This window comes from Diadema antillarum, unplaced genomic scaffold (assembly GCF_040938485.1).
Source record: "Diadema antillarum isolate AM-2024a unplaced genomic scaffold, OU_Dant_1.0 scf00000059, whole genome shotgun sequence".
NCBI lineage: Eukaryota > Metazoa > Echinodermata > Echinoidea > Diadematoida > Diadematidae > Diadema > Diadema antillarum.
Window position 1 is genome coordinate 66,210 of NW_027270948.1, and position 21,103 is coordinate 87,312.

General features: G+C 38.5%; 1 protein-coding gene across 4 annotated transcripts in view; it reads right to left on the reverse strand.

The window, feature by feature from the left end:
- Nucleotides 1-21,103, reverse strand: part of LOC139715992 (dual 3',5'-cyclic-AMP and -GMP phosphodiesterase 11-like) — a 170,761-nt gene that overhangs the window by 60,184 nt on the left and 89,474 nt on the right. For 2 of the 4 annotated variants that reach the window (XM_071627546.1, XM_071627545.1), the window contains exons 3-5: nt 12,207-12,296; nt 9,824-9,961; nt 3,623-3,667 (exon numbers count right to left, since the gene is read on the reverse strand). In XM_071627546.1, coding sequence (XP_071483647.1) covers nt 3,623-3,667; nt 9,824-9,961; nt 12,207-12,296 — 273 coding nt within the window. The remainder of the gene's footprint in view (nt 1-3,622; nt 3,668-9,823; nt 9,962-12,206; nt 12,297-21,103) is intronic. The other 2 variants (XM_071627549.1, XM_071627548.1) reach the window with 1 other exon arrangement.

A 21,103-nucleotide genomic window follows, 5' to 3' on the forward strand; every position in this document is an offset into this window, starting at 1 on the left:
CACATGCAGCCACACAGAAGGTAGCTGCTTTGTCACAACCTCGTTGTAAAATAATCAATACTACTTCACAATTACTGTTGTCACCACTAGTATCTCACCAAAACAAAATTCCAGACATAAACATTTGGTATTGTGAAATATAGATTCAAGTAAAAAATGGGGGATTGAACTGCAACAATATACAAATTTTGATAAGTCTTGCAGATCGCTTCAGTTTGGAGGTTTCTATCCTCTTAGCTCAGACCTTGTTCTCTAGCTCACAGTTTTTTATCTTTGAAATAAAGACATCATCACAAGATACACTTCTTCCTTCAAGACACTGAACATATCTAACTATTGATCATGCCCACCATTGCTCCTAAGCCCTTGTGTAATTAGAGCTGAGGTATTGAGGTGACACCCCTCCTTTGATAATCAATTGATCGGCAATGTCTGGAAATTGATTTCCTTTTGATACTACTATCTCCTCTATGCCTGCACTGACCACAGAACCACTCCACTCTCATGGAGCAAACATCTTGAGAGATGGAAAGGTAGAATCTACATACAGTCAAGGGAAAGCCTATGTGAGGAAGTCTGAATTCTATTTGAGATGTCTCATGTTATACAGATTAGGCAGTAATTCAAAAAGGAGCATTCTGTGGTAGAATTCATTATGTTTGTCATGCCATACCAATGGAGACTTGTGTTGCACTCGGTTTTCCAAGCTGCTGTCTTTTAAGGGATAATCTGAAAATGTCTGTGAAGTTCACATACATTAGTCACATCAAAAGAAAAAAAGAAAAAAAGAAAGCAATACTTAATGTTATGGATGTATCTGAATGACATGCATCAATAAAAAGTAAAAATGCAAACTCAACTTCTTGACATATCCTACAGCTGTTTTCATAATAGGGGAGTTTACAAACGGTAACAATCTATAACTATCCCGACAAAAGGAACACAGACCTACTGTGAGTCCTTGGAACAACAACCATGGCCTTAGGATGGATGTTTGTGTGAGAAATCAGACTTTGAACATGTGTGAAGAAAAGAGGGTCCTTCGAAGGTGTCATGTGGTAACTTTACAATCATGCCACTGTCATGCAACCAAGGTGTCATTTCTTCACACCAGTTGGAAACCTATGACTTATTGCCTGGACTAATAAGCAAGTCTTACCTGGACAAAAAGGCAGCATGTTGCATAACTGCTTACCATTTTAGCAAACAGTTTTAACCATTCCTATCATTGTGTCATGACCACTGCATCTCTCTCTGTTCATGACCAATGTACCACCAAACTGACCGATTCCACTAGGTATGTGGGACAGATGACAAACCTGATTTCTACTATATCTGGCCCAATAGCCAGGGTCCAGTAACAATGGTATGAGACCCATAAAATGACATGTAGGGTCAGTTTTGTTGATCCACATCATGACAGTATTTGAGTTATGTATTCAAATCATGATTATGTAATCTAGCATTCACTCCACAAAGTTAACATCTTGAAGGAAGGCAGATGGAATTGCCTTCTTTACCAGCATTAGTAGGGAAAGTTAGTTCAAGCACTTATTTTGCTGGATGCCATTAGAAGCGGTTTGAATAAGATTAGGCTCAATGAGCTCTGACACAAGCTGCTACTTCACAACCAGCACATATTTTTACCACCAGCCACTGGGGTGGATAGAACGGTGACACTAGTGATTAATACCAGCTGATATTTAAGGGTAAGGGTCAGATGAATCAGGTGCAGTATCACATCATCATATCCATGTTATTCAATGGTCCATACAGGAGCTTGTGCGATCAAATTGTTTGTGGATTAATCTTCCCACGACCAGTGCTGCTGCTAGCTGAAGCTGCAGAAAATAATCATGCTCATAAATGCCTTCAAATGTGAAATGTTGGAAACACACACACCAGGGATGCACACCAAACTTAGATATCCATAGTTTGTTGGCTCATTTTCATGGTAGAATGTGGCTTGACACAATAATTAGAATCAGAATTTATTACCATTTGTATAGGTTTCAAAAATCTACACAGGCAAACTTGATTCACAGGATGAATTTTCTGATTTCAATCTGATAGCTTGAGGGTTATCATTCAAAAAACTAATTTTTACCTTTTGCCTGCAGTTAAATGGTTGGTGTGAAACCCAGTCTGTGAATATATCCTCATTTGAAGGCCTTTATAAGTACTTGTATATTTGTGTATGTGTCTGCTGTGAAAACATGCATTATTGTACACACTTCCAATTACACACACACACACACACACACACGCACACACACACACACACACACACACATACACACAGACACATGATACGAGAATCACAAGCATGGACTATGCATTCCAAGAGCATTCATCTATGATGTCATTCTCTATTCCCTGTCTATCCCACCAAGGAATCTGCACAGGTGGCACCAAACTTTGCCCACACACGAGTATGTGTATGGTGCATGTCAGGCGCGCAGACGGACAAGGCAGAGGTTAGTCTGGTTTGAATTTCCAGGGGTTGCTAAAAACAGAGAACTCAAAACATGCTGCTCAGTTGGAGTGACAAATTTGGGTGGACTGTGGATGCCAGTATGAATTGTGCCTGCACAGTCAAACATAGCTCACTGACAAGCTTTTTAGGTCATTGATAGATCATGGCCATCTTCCCACCAAAGAGTGGGCAGAATAAAGAAAAAGAAGTTATTTCAACTATCTGTAGAATGTGGCAGCAACAGGACAGAATGTAGAGATGAAAGCATTGGTTGGAAAGGGGGGCTTGTTAAGGATAGAGGAGGCTTCAATGGTTGGATGCAAAGATTGATTTCGCTGCTCCATCTCACAGTGGCTATTTCCACGATGGTTGGTAGCCAGTGAACTCAGACAGGGGCAGAGCAAGAGAAGACTTTCAAAAGAGAGAAATAGTTTCTGGGACTGATTCTACATTTTCATCAGACACAAAACCAATCCCCCCCCAACACACACACACATACGCACATACACTGTCTCACTATACTGTAAATGCCAATATTTTCGAAGGATTAATTTTTCGTGCTGAGAGGGTCAAAAAAGATATTTGTGGGTTCTTGCGTTCGCGCTGTGCAATTGTCAACCCATTCAAAGTGTGCAGAGAAAATTGTGAAGATATTTTTGCGGGTCTTAATATTTGCACTAGCCAGAAGTAGCGCGAAATATGTGAAACTAAATGTACAACGAAAATTCATTACATTTACAGTATCACTCATTCACTATCCCACCATGTCTCTTTCTTTCTCTTTCTCTCTCTCTATCCTCACATTATACTCACATCATAGTCTTATGTTCCTCTTGTCTTATCCTTTCTTTTTTTCTTTGTTACCTCTCTCTCTTTCATCTTTATCTCTCTCTCTCTCTCTCTCTCTATTTATCTATCTATCTATTTCTCGCACACATATGGCAAATTTTGTATTTTTTGTCACTTCCTTCTTCATGTTGCAAGTCCTTATCTTCCACGTTCACACAATATACCAAAGCCCATTTGCGGGGTGGTTCTAATCAAGCGATTGGGGAATGAGAGTAGAGGAAAGGCGAGGAGGCAGCTGTGGTGAGGCGACAGGCCAGGCAGACTTTGGATGCAAAGTTTGGCGAGGAGTGGACTTACCCAGTCCTTCGTCTCAGCTTCCAATCTCATTTTGGGCACATCAACCTTGGATGAACGGAAGTGGGGGGAAGTAACAAGGCACACTCATCAACATCGAGGGGAAATAATAACGTCAATTATTCACTGCCACGTCTTGCATGCATTCAATGGCAGAATATTCCAAAGGTGTAGGACTGAACTGATACTTAATAAAATAAGGTAGCTGTGTTAACAGTGAAAGTTGTGAAATGCTGAAGGGAGAATACAGATACAGCATTGTATATATGGGTAGGAATTTGGCACAAATATGGTACTTTGTGGGCATTTTATGCTCTGCATGCACTTCTTTTCAGGGTAACAGCAGTGTACAACAGTAGCATTGCATTAAGAATGCCAATACACAACTGGAATATAATAGAATAGTCAGGAGCAAAAGGGCACTAATTCAATCGAACTTGCATTATATCAACACCCTTTTGTATTCAGCAAGTACAATGTACTCATATCTTATATTTTGTGGCACGGTTCAAGGAATCCAAATTTTCAAGAGAAATACGCTGAAAAAATAAACACAAACAAAATACATCACACACAAGAAAATGAGCTGTGAGATATTATATAACAAAATGAGAGATACATAACACATCCATCAAATAAATATGTAAAGCATGCTTCATCTACTCTCTGATATCAAAATGTTCAAATTCTAAGCCCTCTCGGCATCCCGTGTCATGGTACGAGGTACACACCAATGTACTCTCTTTGTCTATTCCACTTTGAAACATCACTCACTCCCCCATCAACAAATTATTTGAACTGAAAAATATTACACTCTCTATTACTGCAAATCTCATCCTCATCCAAATCTCAATGATCGAAATAAAAAAAATGCTTTACCATGCTTTTTGAAGAATAAGCAACAGAACATTCTCTTGAGTGTCATGACAGAAAATAAAGGTCAATCCTGCATGTGCAGGCATCATATTCAACTCATATTTACTCCCATTTTCAGAAATTACATGACATTCCCCATGACAAAAAAAGAAATCATATCTTTCATTTGACTTGAATATGTTCTCATAAATGTGCAGATTACAGTTCACTGGTACGGTAGGAAACAAAAGTACAGTGTATGTGTCATCATTTACAGGCTTGCAATGCACAGTGAGAGCTTGGTAATAAAAATCCCATTACCAAAGGAAGTCATTCCCATCCGGCGTGGGTATATATCAGCTATCACTAACACCCACACAAAGAACATTGTCGGACTAGGGGCATCAGGAGGGAAGCATAATATATGCACAGACACTGTACCATTAAGGGTGGATGGGTCAAACAGGTGAACATTTCATAGTAAGTTAGGGTTTTGATAATGCCCATGGGGCTAGCAGTCATTTCTAGGAGTGCTTCATTTGAAATGGAATCTCATCACGTCGGGCAAAAATTGTACCCATTACACTCCGGAATAGAGATTGCTGCCTAATACTGGGTACCTCTTGATTCTGAACTTCAGCATTTCAATATGTCATCACAACTCATTTTCAGAAGTGTGATTTTGATTTTTAGGCTCAGGACTGCCAGTAGTTACAAACCCGAGTCCTCATCTTAATGAGATAGCTGCATGGTGCTATGTAGGATATCGATAGCAGGGTGCAATTAACTGTGTCTGGACAGATGCATTCTTCCTCATACCTTAAAATGAAATAATACTTGAAATTCTTGAACAATGATTTGCGCAAATAGGCTAGTTTTCTAGTGAATTCAAATTCATGGAGATTTTTCCTCTTCGACCAAGTAACAAGCTATCCAGTCTACATGTACATACTAAATGCACTTCAAAGTATTTGGAATGCAAAATGCCTACATTAGCTGTTGCTAAACCAGGCAGGCCTTGAGCAAGCCTTGGGCAAGCATGCTTGTCGTTAGGAAAATTCCTTGTAATAAAGGTATGCGCAAAATTTGAACATGTCAATAAACTGGTCTATATGTTGAAGATTTCAGTACGAGGGAATTGAGCATAGTTGAAGGGAATTGAGGATACTTGCACAAGTCAAAGCTCAAAAGAGAGAGTTCAATCAATATTACTGTTACCTTTCAGTAGAGGTGGGCTATAGAGGGTCAATTTTAGGTCATATTTTCAGAACATGCTCATCACACCTTAGTTTGATGACTTTTTGCCTACTGACACCATTTTTGAAAAAAAGAACGAAAAAAATGCAAAATCCAGGGTGCCCCGGCCGAAATCGTAAAAAATCCAAGATGGCCGCCGTTTGGGCTTTAAAAAGACATTTTTGGCTATAACTCAGCTATTTTTTGGTCTATTCTGATGGTTTTGGTGTCTAACCCCATGTTTTAGGGGTCAAGGAAATGGATTATCATGATAATTTTAGTGGAAAACCGAAGCTTCTACATGAAACTAACCTTTTTCCCATATTTAGGATTAAATTTCCTTCTCCTTTACCCCTACCCCAACCGCCGTTTTTTGCCTTTTTCCCCCTTTTATTTAAAGTCATGTTAACTACCATACTTTCAATAACAAGTTCTAGCAATCCATTCTTTTTTTACTACCGACAATACAGCAAGAAATATACAAATAACTTACGGTATACATGTATGTGTCATGCCAATACTGGTATGTGGCTGGTGCATTCAGAATGCATGGTAACTGTGGAACCAGTATTAAATACTTTAACTGCTTTATAGTGTCCATTAACATTTTGGTCCTAAGACCTTTAACAATATAAATAAATAAATATGATAATAAATAATAACAAATAACTTACATTATACATGGTTTACATATGTGTCATGCACATATCGGTATATAGTGTGGGTTGTGCATTCAGAATGCATGGTACATTGTAACAGAAGCCAGTGCTTACTGTATCTGCTTTGTAGTGCTGATAAACATTTGGTATTCAGACCTGTCGTGCATGACACATATGTAAACCATGTATAATGTAAGTTATTTGTATTTCTTGCTGGATTGTTGAAAGAAAACACCAAATTGATAGCTAGAACTTGTTATTAAGAGTATGGAAGTAGTTAACATGACTTGAAAAAAATTCAGAAAAAAGTGCAAAAAATGGCGGTTAGGGTAGGGGTAAAGGAGAAGGAATATTTATTATTATATCTATTTATTTGTATCTATTTACGTGTATATTGTTAAAGGTCTTAGGACCAAAATGTTAATGGACACTATAAAGCAGATACAGTATTTAATACTGGTTCCACAGTTACCATGCATTGTGAATGCACCAGCCACATGACCAGTATTGGTATGACACATACATGTATACCGTAAGTTGTTTGTATATTTCTTGCTGTATTGTCGGTAGTAAAAAAGAAACAGATTGCTAGAACTTGTTATTAAGAGTATGGTAGTTAACATGACTTGAAAAAAATACGGAAAAAAGTGCAAAATATGGCGGTTGGGGTAGGGCTAACGGAGAAGGAAATTTAACCCTAAATATGGGAAAAAGGTTAGTTTCATGTAGAAGCTTAGGTTTTACACTAAAATTATCATGATAATCCATTTCTTTGACCCCTAAAACATGGGGTTAGACACCAAAACCATCACAATAGACCAAAAAATAGCCGAGTTATGGCCAAAAATGTCTTTTTAAAGCCGAAACGGCGGCCATCTTGGATTTTTTACGATTTCGGCCGGGGCACCCTGGATTTTGCATTTTTTTCATTCTTTTTTTCAAAAATGGTGTCAGTAGGCAAAAAGTCATCAAACTAAGGTGTGATGAGCATGTTCTGAAAATGTCACCCTCTATAGCCCACCTCTACTTTCAGTTGGCTTATTCTATCCACTAATCCTAATCTCTCTCATTCTCACACATGTACACAAACACACATACACACACACACACACATTCAATGTGTCCCTCTCTCACACGCACGCACACACACACACACACACACACACACACACACACACACAAACATGCATACAAATTAATATGATACAACCTCTTTTTGTAGATGTGATGGGTAAACTGCACAGGTCTCTTATCTTCTCTCCTTATCACTCATTCTCTCCATAGGAATTCCACTGGCCCACAATATTCATGTCAAACTCACTAAATTGTATGTATGCTGGCTCTTTGGATTGGGTGTATTCACTGGAAACTTACTGTTCAGAGTCCAAAATTTGGATATACCCCATAGAAAAATGATTCAATTCTGGCAGGCAGACACATTATCTCAGGTAGGATCACATCGACTTCGACAAAACACACTTTTTGATATCATTTTGTGGAACAACTTTGGACTTTCTCTATGAGGTGATGATACGATGTACATTCCCTGTCTAAAGTGTAAGCCATAATTTCTCACTGGAAAACTTTTAATAGAATGCATACTTTTGGAGAATTAAATATGGTTCTTTACAAAGCAAAAGAAAAAATAGTTTATCTTGTATAGATTCTAAAAATTCCAAAAAGTCACATAAGCACTACAAGACCACTTTTACTTCTGTCCCATGTTTACTAGCGAGTATCAACAGAAGAGAAGATGTCTAAGATAAGAAATGATGTCACTGTAATGGCAGGAAGATGAGATAAAATACACAGAATACATTTTGCCCAATATCCAAACCATCCATGTAAAAACTTCCAAAAATACTATTACATACCATATGCTGTACAGAAGACTCTTGAATGAACACATTTCCATAGAATTTAGGGTTATAGTGACTGTCTATAGCACACACCACTCAAAATGGACACTTTGATACCTTTGTGCATCATCATTTGAAGAGTGTGCAAATTCTCATTAATCCTTTTAACCCTTTTTCCCCACAATTTGTATGAATATAAACATCATGAGCCAGAGATATGACATAAGATGAATCATAACTAATTTACATCCTGACAATTAGCCAGTGACAAGATTATCCTTTTCTCTTGAAACACGGACCCCAATATAAAACTTCATTTAAAAGTCCTGTGCATCAATAGTCATTTCAGAAAGGGCTAGATGTGAGTCTCTAGACTTTGAGGAAAGGAAAGGGGCAAACATTCTAATGAAAGTATCTAGTGAATCTCAACTGGCGAAATAGAAAAATCTTTGCACATGGATAATATGAAGACAAAGAAATATAGAAATGTTTTGCAGGATGATATGCATTACATGTGGTGAAAAAAAAAGTAAAGGGGCCCCCAAGTGGCACACCTGGCTACATATATCAAATATATCCTCTCTCTCTCTCTCCATGCATAGAGTCTGAAGAGAAAAGTTCTCAACAAAGATCCAGATTAGGATTAAAGCTCTTACTGTCTGAAAAGCTTCAAACTTGCCGAGTTAGATTGGTGCATAGTCCTTCCTCTATGTAATGCACATTCCCATTTCTTACCTCCTTGTACTGAATGGCATTCAAACATATAACCTGAAAGCCCATTAAATCTGTTAGCCTGACAGATCACCATTTTGTTGTTAAGTAAATTCTATCAGTATTGATTTTATTGACTTGGGAGAACCATGGAGGGCGGCTTGCACATTTGGACATAAATGGCATGGAAGATTCTTCAGGCAAGGCAGGAAAGTTCTGTGGTATTCTTTCTCGTATTTCTTTTTTATTCTTACTAGACACTCTATTCATGAAAAGAAGAAGAAAAAAAAAATATTTCTAATGTGCTACCTAAGTGAGTAGCTATCAAAAAGTGATCATTCAAAAACCTATTTTTGCTATCAAGGTAAAACTAACAAATATATCTTCTTCATGATCTAGGATTGTCTTCTCACTCTTTTTTTTTCAAAATAGCTATCATTGCCTTTCTGTTTCAAAAAAAGAATGAATAAATAAATGTCATTCTATCACAACATTGATGGTTCTGCCAATTTTTCTCTTGTTTGCATTACAACAGTTTTGAGAAATCACCTAAACCACACAAGAAACTAACAATTATTCAAGTAAGGGTTTTATTCATCTTTCATAACATCAGACTATCTTCTGATGTAACAATACAATTGCATGAGATATCAGCGATAAAAGTCACAAGCACTTTAACGACCATCTTTTCATGGGAGTAAAAAAAATAAAGACAAGCAATGTACAGTATCGCTGGAATATCTCCCTGTAACCTGAATATGGGCATGAATTTGCGCCAGGTTATGGCAGCTCAGCTGGAAACAAGATGAAAAGGCAGCCAAGAGGACAAACAAGTTTTGAGACAGCATGAGATACATGGTGTGAGCAGCGCCATGGCAACCTACCTTAGATGACTCATCCACCATGAGGATGGAGCATCGCTCGCATCTCAGCAGAGAGAGGAGGAGCTCCATTATCCGGCGGACGATGCTGGACAGCGTGCTCTGCTCCTCAAACAGTGTCTTGGCAAGCTCAAGCAGAACCTGAGTTTCAACAAGCAGATAGGTTTACATTGGTAAGCACTTTAAAAATGGCAGTGATTATTGTGAACATAATTCAATCTTGAGAATTTACTAAAAAAAAAAAGAAGACCATTCCATGTGGCACATAGCTAAAAAATGTTGTTCCCGAAATACATTAAGCTACAGACTGGACAGCAATGCATATATATAGGACATGAGACATTAATGAATAAGATAAAGAAGACATCTGAGACATACAGTGGCAGCTTCTTCTGTTACATAAACATCTTACTCATTAATAATGCTAAATACATTTGATTATGATAGATGTCTGATAACAGACACAAAGAAACTGACATTGATTAACAACAACAACAACAAAAAAAGGCTTATGGTACTTCGAAGATGAATACGCCATTTATAGAAATTTGATGTTTTACAGATACTGACTGCATGAGAAAAGGTGAATGTTCAGTATCCACTTACACTACTTTAACACCTCTGCAGAAGCTCACGCTGAAAAGATTAATTGAAGCTTTGATGCATCTGGATAATTATTAATATAGTGCATTTTGTGTGAGTGGAGAGAGAGAGACATAGAAAGCAATGCTGACAACTGTTGCAACATACACATTTGCTGTACAATTCTATACATTATGCCATTGCTCTGTATCTTAGATGCAGAGAATTTGTCTTAATCTTCGTCATCATTCCTGTAGACATAGTAAACTACATACCATTTCAGCAACTATTGAAAAATGTAAAATATTTGCTAGGATCTCGACATTCTCCTTACTGATATGAGGATCAAACCAGATGGCATTTACCAATAAACAGCCTCCAGGGCATTCAAAACACTGCCTCTATATCACAGGCTTCATTAAAAGAAGGGGGAATCTTTCATCAATCTGAGATAGCCAGTGGACCATGCAACGCATACAATACACAATCTATTGATTATACTACCTTATTACATTGGGACACATGCAATCCACACAACGCACAATTTATTGATTACACCATTTCATTACATCCGACCCAGTACATATATTCAACATGGAAAACAAAACACAACCATACAAAAGAGTGCATGTCGTGTTGTATAAGGGAAGATGACCATGTAGAGAGAGCTGAAAACGGAGCAGAAAATGTGCAGTACATTGTTCCTCTTGTATTCGTTTGATGTTTTCACTGGAAGCAGAAAAAATAAGGGGCAGAGCTGTTGACGATTTGTCACATTCCAGTGAAGATCTCCTCTGGCATTCTGGGTAATCTGTGCAGCTGAGACTGCTCAGGCATATAATGCTCTTCTTCCATATAAGGGAAAGTTTTACATGCAGACATACCCTGGTAGACAGACAATGTGCAGAAAGAAGATTCTCTTATTCTCTGTGCTGCTGCTTCTGTTTTCTTTGCCACTGTTCTGCCTTGCTTCTTTCCTTCTCACTTTGCTACACTCTCATGCTTTCATTTGCACACATGGGAGATATATCAGAGCCCAAAATCAATACTTGCCTAATATTTATAGTACCAATATCAATTCAAAATAAAAGAAATTCTTTCAGCAGACTGAAACTATGAAATGCACTTGATGATTCAAATACAGAATGATTAAACCATTCATCTAGATGGGAAACATTTGCCATGTTCATCAATGACTTCATTGAAACATGTACTGTATATGCCATATATTTTGCAAGTCTAAATTTTCACAAATCGGGAATTCCCAACGATTTCGCGAGTGGTTTAATTCGCGATCATGGAGTCCTGTACTGAACGGAGAAGTGCATGTACGCACGTACGTCACATTAACATCGGGATCAGAGCCAATATTTTTCGAGTGTCTTTAATTTCGCGAATAGCACCTGACTTGCGAAATTCCTGTAAACAAAAACCTCGCGAAATATTTAGTACCTTTAGTACCTATTTTGGTACCAAAGGTTTTGTTTTGTTCTGTCTTTTTTTTTTGGGGGGGGGAATATATTGAAAAATAGGATTCCATCTTGTTCCTTCCAATAAATGATGTGGGCAAAGCTTTTTTCGAGAGCATTCCTTTCTAACCACTGGTTTGATTGAAAGCTAATCTTTCCATGAGAGTCAGATAATTCTATGGTTTTATTCTGTTATCAGTGTGTGTGTGTGTTTGTAGATTTGTTTTGAAAATACAAAAAGCACACTGGAAATCTGCTGTGCAAAGTCTACTGTCTTAAAGCATATTCTCATATAAGTGTAAAGATCATTAATAGTTCACTGCCACCGTCTTTACCTGGTTTCTCCTGATTTCTAGTGTTGCTCGTTCATACAGCCTTGCATTGTTGATGCCAATCCCACAGAACTGGAGATACTGTGCAAACACCTGCAAAGATCAAAGTCAGAAACAAAGTGAGCCTTGGAATCAGGACTGGAATCATAGATGGGTGTGTCTATTCTAAAAAAGAGGTGAGAATTGATACATTAATCTGATGGCTACGGTAGGGCACAGTGATGAGGTAATTAAGGCTCTGTGATCAAGAACAGTGATTTAAGACTGGGAAATTTAATCCAATAATCTGGTTCCAATGCTAATGTTAAAACCAAGTTTAATCTGACTGGGGCACAAAATCAAGGTGAACCTAACTGAGGCCACTGACATTTTCTTTCCAAAGTGAATCATAAATCAAAGTCACTTCATGAAACAGAAAATATGGTATAAGCTGGAGCGACAGGATGGAGGGTATCCACTTCCTATTTTGACAGAATACTGTGTGACAGAAATAAAGTATCTGCCACACCTTATCAAACAGCTTTTATTTACTGATGTCCTTTCAGCATTTCATTTGGTAACAGTTCCACATCCAAAGCTAAAGGTCAAATCAACACTATGTCCTAAGTTATTGGATAAACACAACTACAAAATACATACACATGTACAAATAAAAAGAGAGATTTATTGATAAGTGGAGACATATTTCTACTTTTTTGTGTGTAAAAGTTGATCATGAAAAAAATACATATGCCGGCTGATGCAAAACGCTCTAGGGACGACCTGGACAGATTTTACTGTTAATTCAGTGAGGGTATCGTCTTGGCCTAGGATGTCAGCACTGCGGTCTGGTTACCAAGAAACCCGACGATATAACTCATCAGGGCTTAAAGAATCACCGCCGGTAGTGGCTGGGTTTATTTACTGGGAGGTGCTGAAATTATGGGTCCTGCCCACAAAATGTCAACAATGGCAAGTACAAAATGCTGCTATCAATGACAAAAAATAAAGAAGAAGAAAGGGAAAAAAAGTGACATCTCTCTGCAGAGTGGACCTGGTTTATTCCCCCAGGATGTGGCCCATTAAATGAGGCTGGAAATTTGGGGGAAATCCCACTGCCATAAACACTTCTGCCACCTTGCTACCTTCCCAGCGCCAAATTGGGTACTTGATTTGATAACGCTGCCATCCCAGATCAGTTTCACATGTGCTTCTGGCAGTCGAGTTCTAATATTGCTGCTCATGGGAGGAAAAAAAGGCTTAGAGCTTAAGCCCAGATACCAAAACATTGCCAACTCCAGCCCCTTCCCCCCCCCCCCCCACAAAAAACAAACAAACAAAAAACTATGATGCTTTGACAATGTTGACACAAAACACTTGCATATAATCTTATTTTCCCCCATTTTCTTTCCCATCAAGGAAATTTGTGGAATTGTTTTAGCACTTTCTACTTTCCAGTCTCTATCCTACTGCTAGTCGCCAAAGGAATTGTCAATTAATTCAGCACGTTTATCTTGCATCATGGCATCATTTTTTACCTAAATTCTTCCTTTTCTAAAAGCTCTGCCATTTCGATTGATTAATTTCAATTGATTAATTTCAAGAATATGTGATCAATTTTCCATGTAACAACTCCTCTTCCTGGATGTAGTTCAGCTGATGTCTTCCTTACTCACATCAAACCAGGAAGATATTGCCTTCATGACCCATGTCACCACCCACAGATACCTCTGAATCATTACCACTGACAGAAACATTTCTCCCTGATTTTAGTGCAAGTGTAATAATATAGAGCCACAGCACATACTTGTATTTGCCTAGAAATTTCACGCATAAAGTGGTAAATGCATGCAGTTTTCAGCAATCCAATATTCTTTGTGTCAAAAAAAAAATCTAATTGTCTTTATTGTAACAACAGGCACAGTTTAAAGAGAGCTCCCTAGAACTTTAAATTACATCATTTGACCATTGGCCTTTCATCAACAACAACAACAACAACAGCAACAACAACAACAACAACAACAACAAATGATACCCTGAAGCTCTGCATCTCTGTACTTATATAAACGATCCTGTCTGCAAGCCAAATAATAATCACCTTGGTGATAAATCCTATATTCCAACAAAGATTTTAGACAACATAATGATGGCACTGTTTGGTGCATCACTGGGTAAAAACAAAATTTAGTTAATTTTTTTTTTTTGGCAAAAGATTCCAGGAGGCCTATATGTTGACTTACATGATAGCAATAGCTCTGCCCTGCCCATGAACCTCTTTTTCACTCGACTACTGTAAAACGAGGAATGTTCGCGTGCATTTTAATTACGCGAATTTCGCGAGCGCCAAGATTCGCGAAATTAAAATGCACGCGAAATTTCTTGTCTACACTATTATGCATTGAACGCCAGTGGCAATTTGCGAAAATTTCATGCCACGAAAAAGGCCGTCGGCTCCAATTCGCGAAAATTTCGTGCCGCGAATATATCATGTTTTACAGTATGTTTGGTATGCTTTCAATTTGCAGGCCTAGAAACACACTCAGGCACAAATAACACACAGAGGCCCCAAAACTCACAAAACACTATGGAGTCTGTGTATTAAAGAACAAGTTCACCTTCACATGCATGTGGATTGAGTGAATGCAGCAATATTAGTGGAACACATCAGTGAGAGTTTGGGGAAAATCAGACAATCCATTCCAAAGTTATGGATTTTTTAAGTATTTGCGCAGTCCCTGCTGGATGAGAAGATTACTACAGTGTATGATGTCACATGCGTACAACGATATAAGGAAAATAAAAAGAGAATTTCATAAAACATTACTTTTCGAATAAAGTGCACATTTCTTTGACTTGTTACTGACGTATGTTAAGGGTAATAATATTCCCCCTGCCTTCTGAAAGAGAGAAGTCGAGTGTTCTTTTGGTATGCAAAAAAAGTGAAAACATGTTGAATTTTCTATATATTCTTTCATTCGATCGTTGTACACACGTGACATCACAGGCTATAGTAGTCTTCTCATCCAACCGTAACTGAGTAGAAAGTTCAAAAATGTATAACTTTTGAACGGATTGTCCGATTTTCCTCAAACTCTCACTGATGCTTTCTACTAATATTGCTGTATTCACTCAACCCACATGCCTATGAAGGTGAACTTGTCCTTTAAAGTATCACATCATCAGCTGAGAACCAGAAGGGTGCTATCACATTCTAAGATTTGAGCATAAATAAAACTGAAATATTCAATTTTCATGAAAAAAAATCATTTAATCAGAAGTGGGTAGATTTATCAGCATTGTTCCAAATATAGGGTAAAAAAACACCCTTGTGGTCTTTATTTTGTAACATTTAACTGAAAATGAAAATAATTCAAAATTGACACCATAATGTAGAAAAAATTGAGCTCAATACAGCCAAACATTGTGATAAAGCCCTTCTGGCTCTTAGCCAACAACATGTGAACTTCCCCAGGAAAATTTGACATTTTGATTTCCTCTTGTAAAGTTGTGACAAAATTAATTGAAGTTTGATAATACTTCACTTAGGTCCTATTTGCCTTCACTTGAAGTAAGAGACTGATACAATATATAATACTAGTAATGGTACATACACACACAAACACACACACACTTGCATCATATAAGACCTTCCAACAAAGAAATGATACACTGTATAATAGCAAGCACATGCCAGCTATACTCTTGTAGTGCATAATCTCTAACATTATTTAAAAAGTTGAATTGCTGAAAATGACCAAATGTAAGAAGACTGCATAATGCTAAAAAAAAAAAAAAAAAAAAAAAAAATCCTTTACACAGTGTCTACTATGCTGGCAAACAGTGGGAATGAGCTGCCCAAGCCTTCACGATCATCACACCATGTCTTAAAGGTGCATGGTCCCAGTGTTTTCGTCAAATGCATACGCGGGCGCACGGCGCAAGTTTCCTATAGAGACCCAGCATCGACTCCTCTTTGGTGATTACGCTGTGGCCCACTTCCCCGAGTCCGAAAAAGTCCGATCCACTGTAGTCAGTGGTCCGATCACAGTTTGGCTCATGATTCGGCTGAGGGGGATGACAGCTTCAGCAAACTTCTTTTGTGATGTCATGATAAGACGCACATATGCACGCAACCTGGCATTACTACAGACTGCGTGATGCGCAGAGAAGACAACGAAGGCAACATTACTTAGCAACACCTATGCGCTTTACTCTTGATGACAGCTCAACTTCAGCAATCTTCATATCAATGCTAATGGTGATTGGCAGTATCATCAACAGCGCCCTCTACACTACCGGGACTATGCACCTTTAATACAGAAGATGATGCCTGCCATTCATGACATGGGTTGCTATCAGCTGTAGATGTAAACATACTTTCAGGAATGGCTGAGTTAAGTCAATTAACCCTTTACTTGCCAAAGGTGGCTTTATGGACATCATCACTAGCCTGACTTGCAATTGTCAATATGTGCACAGATCATGAAATTGGCAATGTCATAGTAGATAAATATAAGTTATCTACATATTGTGCATTCAAGCGTGTGAGTATAAGTGTGACTGTGTGTGTATAGTAGAAAACATAGTGCTTAAGTCATTACTGCCCCTGATCTGCTCAAAGACACTGTTTAAAAAGAATAGTGGCATAATCTACAATCATGGAACTTTGCTGGTTGAGCTGTGTAATGATGTTCCAATAAAAAAAAGAACAGAATATAAAGAACAACACCTGAGAATACTTAGACCTGGCATGATATGCTGTACGAAATGTACAGGTGTAACATTATCAATGAACAAATCATCATGGTATGTGCCTAAAAGAATGATGCGAACGCACAAGAGGCGCGGTAGGTATTTCACGTGCCTCACATGCAGTCCTAGGCACACAATTACATATCACAAGGCCATTAAAATTTAGGTAAAAGCTTATTCTGATACTATTGTCTGTAGTTCTACATTACCATGTTAAATGCAGTCACTGACAGGTTGCATACTTTCTGAAAATCCATTGCCTCCCATTTTCAGACAGTATTGGAGGCCCTGGTGGCATGCAAATTCATGCAGCTCAGATACTTACACTGGCAACATCACTGGATTTTAATGCCCCTGTCCCCTTCAAGACTGAGGCATTACAGTGCCTTCAAGTTTTGGTAAGTCATCATCACCCCTTGCCCCTTCTCTATTCTCCTTTTATTTAAGATGTGTTCATGCGTTTATGTATACCCTGTGTCTCCAACACAAGCACACAGACACACATAAAATGTATTGTTACAAAGAAAAATATGTTGTAACTCTCTTCCTCTCTATGTGTGTGTCTTTGTGTGATTATGTATCTATCAGTCTATTTATCTGAGTGTTTATCTTTCTTGATAAATCCACATTGTCTGAAATTTCAATATTGGCTATCAAGCGCGACAGAAAATGCTGTGCAGAGAAATACAAACAGAAAAATAGCTGCTAGTACCAATGGAGTAGACTCCTTTTCTTGAAAACTCTATAAAACTGATGTGAGGATCACTCAGAAACAACCATGGCATATGATAGTGGGAAGAGGGCATGAACAGATTCTGTGAAATAATTGACAAAAACACAAAGTTGCCAGAGAAGATATCATAAACATAAAGACACCTCTAAGGAGCTAATGAAAAGATTTGATTTTGTATATCACACACTGAAAAATTGTTGCCATAAATTTGAAAAGCTTCCAGCAAAGGGACTGCTTGATATGAGAGGGTTGTTTTGCACTCAAGAATTTATTATCCAGGTAGAACAATCTGCAGGAACCTCTGCAAAGGCTGCAAACGACACGCATATACAAAAGGGAAGCTCCGAGACGGTGGAGGCAATTTGTCATGGAGTGTATGCCTGTCGGTCTCCAGTCCTCCGCGACAATCAATATTGCATGTCCCTGGGCTGTGTTCACACTGTCCTTCCCAATGCTCTGATTCACTTTCCGACATGCCCTACACAAAGGGGTCTATCTCTGCCTGCCTAGCCTTCTTACTAACCCACTTGACATATTTCCAGCATGATTATGCAATGTTTAGCCATTCCATGGTGAACATGATCTGTTTGTAATTAATTCTAATTGACATGATTTAGGCAGAGATTAAAGTAACATATTGTCTGAGTTTCCCACATAAAAACATTTCAAGAATAGTCACTTGACCCATCCATATGCCTCTTTGCATGTAAGGATGTTACTAGCTTCAAAGCAAATCAAATATATTCCTTTGTTTCAGTGGGACTTTCTCATACTGCAAGCATCTTTCAAAATGAGCATTTCAGTTTACTTACGAGCTAAGCTCAATATTTCCAGCATTCTTACCAATTTTGGTTGAAACATAGGGTATCTGTTGATGGAATTATTGCTACAGACTGAACACTATGATGTTACTACATACAAGCTTTACTTTTTAAATTATCATTAGCTTTCATTTATGTCACTCTGACAATGTTGTCACAGATTCTAACTCTATTATGCAAGCACAGCATAACTCACAAATTAACAACCTCTTATAAAATGGGTTCCAGAATGTAGCCAATAGGAAGGGCTGAAAGGAGTCATGTGTGCTTTTGTTATTTTAGTCCCATTGCACTACGTGTTAAATCCTATTGCCGATCGTCTGTGCACGCGGCGGCTCCTTTGAATTGCATGCATACGCGCTGTCAATCCTGTAAACAACAGCCTAGTTCGGGCCGCCGGCCGGCAGGCCTTTCTTGTGCATAACATGTGTGGTGTACGTATACTCTTATCCGTACAGTACTTATATGTGCGGGATTTTGGGACGAACATCTTCGGACATCTTGACCCACAAAGGTACGTGAAAAATGCTGTTAGTTTTCGACCCATTTTATAAAACAAATTATGCACAGGATTATTTCGTGGCGTTAGTGGAGATGCAGCTCACTCTCGGGTATTTACAATGTAGTGCAACATGCACTCGGCTTCGCCTCATGCATGTTTCACAATAAATTGTAAATACCCTCGAGTGCGCTGCATCTCCACTAGCGCACTCTATCCTGTGCATCATTTGTATAACATCAAGCAGTCTGACTCATGAAGGATTATGGCAAGAAATCAAGGAATCCTCCGTATTGCTGACATCCTACACACGATGATTCTATGTGGTGATGGCAATGTGATATAAGCCTGAGAGTCAAAACAGACAATTGTTCCACTTGGCCAGTTACAGACATTGGCTGCATGTCTGCAGGCAACGAATGCGTGTGCGTTTCTGACTTGGATTGCCCATTCACCTTGTGATGGTTGAGACCCCATTATATCAATCACAAATGCTTGATCCAGAAGACAGGGATTCTAGATGGAAATAGGAGAAGTGGAAGTCTAGAGAAGAAGTGTGAAGCAGATAAGAGAGATAAGAGAGGGTGCTGAAAAGAGAGAGATACATGTAGGACGATAAAGGATAGTTGAAAAACATATAGGTGAAATATATGAGTACGGTATAGAAACAGAATAAGGAAATTGTCACAGATGGGAAATGACATGGAGAAGGAAAAGATTGTATGATAGCAGGGAGGACACACATGTACGCAGGCAAATGTGAAAACGTATGGTGCAAGAGCGGACGCAGAGAAACAGCGAGGATGGGGGAAAATAGATATGTGAGAAAAAAGGGTGACTTGAACGAGAGCATGAGAATATCAGCTCATCTACTGGGCTGAAAGGAGGCACGCAAAGTTGACGCATTATGTGGTCGATATGTCAGGACAGGTCGTTTGGGCAAATTTATCTCATGCCGAAAGAAGAGGGAGCTCCTAGTCTAGGATGCACTGCGACACCTGTACCTGGCTCCTCGCGGCAGTTCGGACGTCGAACAAGAAGTGGCAACACTGCCCTCAAGGCTGATACGTTGCAAGTACTCGCAACTTCTGGCCATCCATCACTGTCCCTTCCCTGTCTTCCACTTCACAAATCTGATTAGCTGTGCTGGGGAAATTTGAAGTCCACATGTATATAGTGGTAAGTTGTATACCAGCAAAAAATGCTGATCACACTGAACGGTTTGGTGGTCTTGCAATACAATCAGTGAGAAATTACAAGGACAAACTTTGAACATATTTGATGAAGGTTCAATGCATTGATGCACTAGTGTATTTGCCTTGATTGAAAATTTTATCTCCATCATTAATCCACTTTAGTGCCAGGCTCTTGCTTCATAATTGCTTGACATTTACACTTTATCAGTCTTAAGATACGATAAGAGGCAGTCACGGGAAAGAAGCTATGTTTTGAGCTGGTGACCTTCACACATTATGATAGAATGGGACACTAAAGCACACATGACATCAATCCTTCCCAGCAAGGTTCTTACAAAAAATCTACTAAGAATATCTTCGATGCCTGCCTCCCTCCTACTAAACAGGAAGGCCAAAACAGTTGAGCAAAGGGTTACAGTTTCCATAATATGCTGATTAATTGAATGATGTCATTACAGGATCACAATGACAACAACATCGCGTAAAACATTGTCTGCAATGGTGTCATCGCCTAAAGTTCTCTGGCACTTATCTTTTGACAGCCAGTTTGCACACAAGAAGCCAAATCTGTGTGTAATGTAACCATCCTAGGGCTCTGCTTTGATTAGTACTGTAAAACGGGGTGAAAAGGGACAATTTTAATGTTCTCGTGATTGTAATTGTTTTCATGTAGCCCAAACACTCAATCTTATGTGGGGATTTCATGTCCACCTAAAATACCTTTAATTTGGCATTATGAAAAAAAAAATATTCAGGGGAAAATCATGTTTTTTAATAAAATGGCGCTGTCCCTGTTGTTCCCGAACTCGGGGTCTAAAGGGACAACACTAGTTTTGATTTTTTAAAAAAGCTGTTTAGAGGCAGTTTTTCCAGTCCATCCAATAGATTGGATTAAGGGAACACCTCGAGAGTTTAAAAAG